Below are 8,338 nucleotides of genomic sequence, written 5' to 3'. Positions count from 1 at the left end.
TGTAGACTTTGGCTGCATTAGTCGGTCACATGGATTTGCCAAAGGGAGCCCACTAGCTTTTGTGTGTCTGTTGCTGTTGTTGATGTCACTGACATCAGACTATGTCATCGAGGACAACGAGATTGGTGTCACTACGAGATAAGATCAGGGTTGCTCTCGATCCATTCTGGGTTGCTATAGTGAGGGAGGCCTACAATGACACAAGCTGGAGTTTGTGTATCTTCTAGGGCTAGGCAACAATATAAATGTGGTTAAATGTTAAAATACAATGTCAGTCATGATGTTTCAAGGATCTTTCCCCAACAACTTAAGACGTGTATGTCCACTTCAAACATCTGCAACAAGAGTAAACACAATTCTTGTTTATTTTATTGTTATCTCTATTTGATTGTGTTAAATGATTACATATATTTTACAACTGTACACAATATACTTACAGAGCAGTGATGAGGAAACAAAACACAAAGAAAAGAAAAACATCAGGAAATGCATTCAAATGAAATCAAATCCTCAAGATGTGGATCATTCCAGGTGAGAGATTTTTAAATGTAAGCCTTTTGTTTTCGAAAATCAAACTTTCCATGTTTGAACAAAGAGCTTGAAGCACTCAAAGTCTTTACTCCACAAAAACACTGTTAACATTAGTTTTCAATGTTAGGACTTTTACAGTATTCATTTAAAAGACTTTATCCAGGACTTCCATTAAACTCAATTGAACTGCCTGTCAGTTTGTCCTCCATCACAGTTCATACAACAGCGCCGGTATTCCCAGAGTACTTTGGTGCAGCTTAAGTTAGGTTTGTTGTGTCAGAGGCCAAATGAAGGTCAGCGACTGCAAACAGTCACTTCCACATTAGAGGCAGCTGGCTTGTTTCCTAGAAACCAAAACCGTGTGTTTGATTTGATCTCCTTTGCCTCAAGAACATCGACGTGAGTGCGTCATGAGAGATCAAAGAGAGAATCGCCATGTTTGTTATCAAAATCACTACGCTGCAGAAGAATTGGCAAATTAATTGATTATTACTTGACACCAGCATCATCAATAAATAAGCTAAAATAGGGAACAATCCCCTCGGAGGAGTGAACAGTTACAAAAACCAACTTAGGTGTACAGTCGCTGATTGCTTCCAGTTTATCTTAAGAAAACAATCATAAGGCACTTTTGAGTGACAGCTACATGTGAGATAAACACTAAACAAATGTGTTTCCTTTAAAATAAACAAACAAAAGGACCTATATCTATATTTATATACAGGCACAACACCTTTGGTAATCATACATTCACTTAATTAATTTAGAATTGTCTTAGCCTCTACAGAAAAATGCCATACTGTATATCTCCATCAATTAAAGATGAGTGATGTTTAGAGGCATAAACATTAGCAAACGTTTCTTGAAAAAGTGCAACGTTTGTTGTGTTGATTCTGAGGATTGCAATCCCATTAATTTAGTCAAACTAACTATTTTGAGGCAAACAGAAATCTTCCCAGTCGAACAAGCCAAGGAAGGACGTTAATCTTCCCCTACAGTAAGCAGGTAAAGCAGTGAAATGCTGACAGACACACTGCAGGTCGTACGTTGTGGTTCTTCACTCAGTAGACAGGCTTGTAGAACATCTGCCCACCCAGCACCCTGCGCTTCAGCTCCGTCCACAGCAGGCTGCGCTCTCTCTGGGATCCCTTCATGAAGCCACGGTTCTCTTGAGCGCGGCGAGACAGATAAGGAATGACCTCGTTGACTGGGCCATATGGAACGTACTTATAGACCGGGAAACCCGCTTGACCTGTTTTCAACATAGAGCAAGGAGGCGTGTTTTAAATAGATTTCTACCTGTGTGTGTGCATTCCATACCATGACTCAGTATTTAATGTCCAACGTATTCTTTGAGCTCACAGTAGTTCACAAAGTTATGTTATGTCAATGTTAAATTGAAATAATGGTGCAGTAGATTAAAATATGATCTTTTTTGTTTGGAAGTGAATTTATGATGAATAAATATTGTATTAAGATAAAAGCTGATATGTAAAAGTGTTGCTTTTATATTACGTATCAAGTGATAGGACAAGGTCAAACCAGCCCTTACGTTTGGTTAGGGCTGCTACAGCTTTATTCTTTTCACTTGAAAAACTGATCACCACATCATTGCACAATTATTTGATCTACAAAACATTTTTACAAATGAAAGCTCAATGCCCTTTACATTGACTCAGTAGCACCTCAGTTATTAGTTTTCTATATCTCACTTGCATAAACTGTCTTTGTCGAGTGTTTCTGCTCTGTCCCAAACTGATGTAACACTTGGTTATCAGACAGTTAAGGACATTGAGAACCCCTCAGTTGGTTCCCATCTGTAGACTGGTTAGGTCAGGGACCTTGAGTTTTAAAAAGCTGATGCGTGTAGAGAGTACGTTTCAGTCGAATCTCTATGACCACATGACTGTGATGCAAGTCTCTGATTCCATAACTTACTGTTTACTTTTAGTATCCAAGCTGAGTGCAACATACCTAGCGGGAAGCTGATCTGGTCACACATGCCCAGCAGCTGTCCAAAGTAAACTTTATTCTCTGTGGGGGAAAGGCCCATCTCATTCATCCTGGAAAGGCAGAAGAAGAAAAAAGAATCCATGTCGAAGGGCTGTTACATAATAAGAGTGTGCTATTCCACCATTGATTTGGTAATCTCATTCTCTAAATGCTATAATTGCTTTCGAAAGTTGACAAAGACTACGTTTCATTTAGTGCAACATCCTAGGGATTAGTTTAAACCATTACGATTAATCCTTTATGAACAAGAGGTTCAAATTAAATCTGCACTTAGCTCTGTACATGCCAAATGGCCTTTTGAATTTGTCAAACATACTTTTCAAGGGTGAATTTCACGGTGTCCTCGTTGTGAGTTGCAACCATGATATTTGCTTTCCTGCTGTGATCAATCTCCTCCAGCACGTACTCCAGACATCTGGACAAACATCAAGGCAGATGGTTAGGATTTTCTAGCCAAGTCACAAGCGGCCTTAATAATAATAATAATAATAACTTACTTGTGATACATCCTGTTAGTAGCCTCATAGTCGGGGTTTATTGGGTCTTCGTAGCCAATCTCTTTGGCCCTGTCTCTCTCTTGGTACATGTAGGCTCCACGAACAAGTTTGGCACCAAAGTACCAGCCCTCCCGTCGTGAGAGCTCAACGTCCACAGTTACATTGTCATAGGCTTCCTAATATTATGAACAAAATCAAATCCAATAATCCTTAGAGGTCAGGGTGCTCGAGTCCATGTGTACATAAACAAGATTTAAATGGATTAAATGAATATTAAATAGTAAAAGTGGTCATGATTAGCTGTAATGAGAGAACGGAGGCCTCACCTTGAGGTAACACTGGTAAGTGTTGAAAATAATTGGCTTTTCTCTGTTGAATTTCCTCTGCATTTCCAGGGTCAGTCGACTAATAGCTGGTTGAAAGTACGTCTGCTCGGCGTCCACCATGAGCCTTACCCCCTTCTCCATGGCATGCTAGTGAGCGCAGACAAATCTAGTCATCAGTTTATTTTTTTCATTCAGTTTATTTTGTATAGCCCAATATCACAAATGCCTCCAACAACTGTTTACTAGATGCACATTTATTTTCTTTGGTTAGCTTTACCTTGGCCAGAACGTCCACTCTTTGTAGCATTCTCTTCATCTGCCTCTCCTCCTCGGCTGTAAACGTGTTCAACAAAGGCTCCAGGTGGCCGGTCTACGCAACCAACACACAAAACATCAAACTGTTGGGCATTCGCTTTCAAAGCCATCTTTATGACCGGGATAAACCAGCAAATTGAATCAGTATGTGAAACGTTGGGTGGGTGGGGTGGAGAGCAGCATGAGTGACTTTTCTTAAATGCGCACGATAGCACTGGCTGTACAAACATGTGCAATATAATTCAATTTATACCAACTCTGCAGAAATGTATGGAGCACAGTAAGTCCCAAATGATAATATGATTTCCCTTCATGAGATAAAACGCTCACCTGAAGATATGATATTACATTATAAATGATTATCTTATGGGAAGTGCTGTTCCCACAATATGATAAAGAAGTCAACGCTAGCTTATCTTCTGTTTATGAGACCATTAACTGTAATATCTGTAAAATGTAGGGTCTGAAATGACCAAATCGATTCAAACTGAGAACCTTTGGTCACAAACTGGGACTTTATTTCCCTTTTTTCTTCCAAAGTTTTTGGCACACCACTTAATATTTATATGACTCACCTGAAGGTTTGGCACCATGAGCAGATTGGAGATTTTTGTTGTATCGTTTATTAAACTGTTCCAGTCCAGCAGATCGATCGTTCTGCCAATAAGATGTGAGAAAATGTAAATTAAAATATGTTAACACAGCCTGTCAATAACCTAACTGTATTGATGTACTATTAATATGACGCATTTGTTGTCATCATTGCAGTATTATGTGACTGTCTTACCCCGACAAACCCAGCTTCTCTCCAGTAAACCAATTCTCTTTGTCATCCATGGCTCCAATATCCATCTTAGTCAGAGTTTCCTTCAAAGAGATATTTCAGTGATTGAAAACATATTATTATTATACATGGCACTCAAAGTCATAAAGGCTTGAACGCAACTAAAGAACATGTTAAAAACAACTATAAATGAGGTCACCAGTTATGGATGAATCTGCATTAGACTCGCTGAAGACGTACCTTGAGTTGTTCCAGCTCCAGCTTTTGTTCCAAAACGATCATGTCAGATTTTCCCTGCTTTGCTGAGAGGAAGTTAAAGAACTGTCTCCATTTAACCAGGACTTCTGAAAACTGGAGCTGTTCAAACACAGAACAAATGAGTCAATGATACAATTCTAATATTGCATTTGAATCATACAGCCAGACACATTTGTGTCAATTGGCACAAACCTTTCATATTTGTCTGAGGAAGTTAAGACAGTGTGACCTGGCACAATTTCCCTGTTTTATTTTCCTGCCACTTTTTATGTAATGCCAAATTCTGGATGCTCTATTAGAATTTCAGTGATAACACAATGATGTGAACTTAAGATCATACTATCAACTGGCATTGACTCAAGAGATAAATAAATGGCCAATGTTTTTTTTTGTCCATTAATCTGTAATACACGGCGAATGGTTTGTTCGTGGTAGAATTCAAAGTGCTGTGAATGCCCACCAATACCAGTCACAATGTTATTTAAATACTGTAATAATTACTTTTGGTTAATATTGAAGGCATGAAGTTAAACTTACAAGGAACTGTGGGCGTCCGAGAGCAGTCATTTTGATGGCAGAAAATCCATCTGCAGAGGCTCCCCCTGAAATTAATAACACATTTTTCTGTCCCATTATCTTTATTCGTTGTAATTCAACACTATCATTATCACCCGACAGCTTCAGTGTAATAATATACATGTTAATAAAATATTTTTGAACTGCTTTAAACCTACTTACTCACTACTACTTACCGGAGGCGCTAATGCAGTTTATGAATGTCTCCATTTGGTTGTCACATTTGGACTCATCTGCATAGAAGTAGGTGCGAGCACTAGTGACCCCTCCACGCCTGTCCCCAAACTGACGATGCGCCTTGTACTTCTTCTCACGATAATCAGCGTCTGGAGTTAGAAGAACAGAATCATTTCAATCCTGCAAGCTTTTGTTTTGAGTACTGGCCATTTATTTATTCATGCCAGAATAAATCTATCACAAGCACACATTGTTCATGGGAACATTCAGTTGATACATTATTCTTCTATAGATCACTTGATATTTGTGTGTAAACAATGTATATCACCACAAACTATATGATAGCAAGTACTACTAACATTAAAATGACTGCCAGAGAATGATACTATGAATATGTTTTAAGGAAATGCTTTAAAATAGGACCAGAGAAAGCAATGATTCAAATTGTAAACATCAGCCACGCAACAGGAATAGAACGTCTTCTCACTTTACCCATCGGATTAGACATTTCCGACCCCACTCAAAACAGATATAACCAGACCTCTCTGGGGCAGACAACATGGCCACATGACTAGACATAGCAACACTGACACTCGAGGAGACTTGTTTTGCATTCAGGTCAAGCTGAATATCAAAGGAATCCAGTAGTTCAGTCTTGCCTGCCAACTGTCGCAGTGATTTAGTCAATGAAGCATGCAGTGGCTGATTGTGCAACACATTTGGAAACTGAACAGTCAGACTACTTTACATATAATAAAGCAGTTATTTGCCACTGATTCACAAACCTGGACTTTCTTTCTCTGCTTCAGAAACACATGCACTGAAAAAGAAGAAGAGATTTGTCATCAGAAGAGAACCACAAACAATGAGATCTACCTAAACTGGTTTATTTATACGCATAAAGAGATTATAGAATATATATGTTCTCCCAGTTAGACATTCTGTGACATGAGAGAAGCATGAGGGGAACAAAGAAAACTACTGTGTTCACTGTGTTGTCTTCTCCATGGGCATAATAGTCTTTTCTTTCCATGAATTTGATTTGAATCTTGATTAAGATCATTTGATCCTAAACACAAATATGTTTTGATTTAGTTCAGCACGTGTATGCTTGTGCCTAGTGAGATGATCTGTGGTTCAAAAAAGGAGCTTATTTCCCTCCCAGAACATTGCATAACACTTCAGTGTGGAAGGCTGGCAGCATTTACAGGAGGTAAATCCCCCTGCTCAACCAATCAGAGGAGAGGGGGCTCTCCAAGCTGACCAATAGAGAACAAGTACCATTATGTTTTCATGACAGTCTGTCTACTGTATGAGCAGAACACATAGTGTAGATTACATTACTCCTGCTTAGTTGATAAGAAGCATAAGGAAGCTAGAACTAAAGTGATAAGATAAACTGTAGACTGTTGGATCGTTTTTGACTCTGTTCTGTTTATAAATATAGAAGTCATTAGATAATTTAGAGGGGGACGACAAAGTTAAGCCTAGTTGTTATACAGTTATTTCACTATTAACTTAAGGTGGATTCATTATAATGATACAGCTGTAAAGATATGAATATAAATGTAAATCTATTCATTGCAATAAATTCCCTTTTGTCCTGAACGCTTTTCCCAGTGTGCAGCTCCTGTTGAAACCATTCACGCAGAGGTGCGGGGACAGGGGTCTCTCTTTATGGCACTGGCCTCATGGTTTCTTGCTGTTTCCCAGTTTTTCTTTATAGAGCGTCTTGTTTGAGAGCGTGGCAAAGCCTCTTGCTTTGGAGCATGTGATACTGGGTTATACAAATAAACTTGACTCAACAAAGGAGTGTGAGTTTTGCAAGTTACATAACTCAGAAATGTCTGCACATATGGCACATGTTAAAGCGGAAACAGGTGAACTGTGCGTGTTTTAAAGCGGCAGTAAAACATGTCATACAATGTAAACCACGACTCTTCCTGAGAAAGTAGCCTACATTGTGGTCTCTACGAAAAACCTGCTCAGTCAGATATTACTTACTCCATTTCCTTCTTCACTGCCTCTTCTTGTGTCAAGTCCTCTTCAACACTATAGTCCAAAACGGCCCCCACACCAAAGGCCTGATTCTTCTGGATCAAAGGCTTGATGGAGTTGTGATCTTCCCCTGCCACAAACTGACCATAAAAGGTCATTTTCATCAGCTTCTCAAACATCCACTGACCAAGCACCTTCTTGGTCAGATCCATCAACTGTAAACAAAGCACGGATGAGAAGTTATTATATCTGATAGTTATACCATTGTAATAGTGCATTAGAAAATAGGACTGAATCCAGAGTTAGCCATACTCGTTATTATTATTATTATTATTACGCAGTTAAAGCATCAAAAGTTGAACCGCTTGTTCCTGGAGTCAAAAGGCTGCACTTCTTCTGAACAGCATCAACTCACCTCTTTGTTCTTCTCAACGAGGACGTCAATTGTACACAGCTTGAAGACCAGCAGACTTCGGAGCAGTTCAACGTTATCCTTGCTTTTGTACGCTTCCTCCGTGTTGTCGAAGTCAATGTGGATTTTACACAACTGCGTGTTTTCAGCATGTTTGGTCTGGCTGATGAGTTCGACCGGCGCAGCTTCCACCACCGTGCAGCCGTCTATCTGTTGACCTTTCTCTTCCTGGCTCTTGGTGGAGGCCACCGTGGACCGACATCTTCCAGGTGACGCTCGTATCTTCCTGACATTGCCCGGGGTTGCCCGAAGAAGAGCTGCTACAAACTTCGTGTACGACATGGTTTTCTTATCTCAGCTCACGAGCCGCGGGCGCCGACCTCGCCTCGCCTTACCGTCGCTGTGACGACGCTGGAGGAGCGCGCGCATGCAGGGCAGTTTAAGTCATCTC

General features: G+C 39.8%; 1 protein-coding gene across 1 annotated transcript; it reads right to left on the bottom strand.

The window, feature by feature from the left end:
- Positions 1–346: 346 nt before the first annotated feature.
- On the bottom strand, positions 347–8,338 carry prodha (proline dehydrogenase (oxidase) 1a). The gene is made up of 14 exons (XM_034546516.1): positions 7,891–8,338; positions 7,482–7,690; positions 6,263–6,297; positions 5,477–5,626; positions 5,262–5,326; positions 4,707–4,823; positions 4,470–4,549; positions 4,258–4,339; positions 3,645–3,737; positions 3,368–3,514; positions 3,042–3,217; positions 2,861–2,959; positions 2,506–2,594; positions 347–1,783 (listed from the first exon to the last, which is right to left on the bottom strand). The coding sequence occupies exons 1-14, from the start codon at positions 8,227–8,229 to the stop codon at positions 1,593–1,595; spliced, it is 1,872 nt and encodes a 623-aa protein (XP_034402407.1). The 5' UTR covers positions 8,230–8,338; the 3' UTR covers positions 347–1,592.

Source organism: Cyclopterus lumpus, chromosome 12 (genome assembly GCF_009769545.1).
Source record: "Cyclopterus lumpus isolate fCycLum1 chromosome 12, fCycLum1.pri, whole genome shotgun sequence".
Classification (NCBI taxonomy): Eukaryota; Metazoa; Chordata; class Actinopteri; order Perciformes; family Cyclopteridae; genus Cyclopterus; species Cyclopterus lumpus.
The sequence above is the reverse complement of the archived record's forward strand: the minus strand, read 5'-3'. Positions and strand labels throughout refer to the sequence as shown.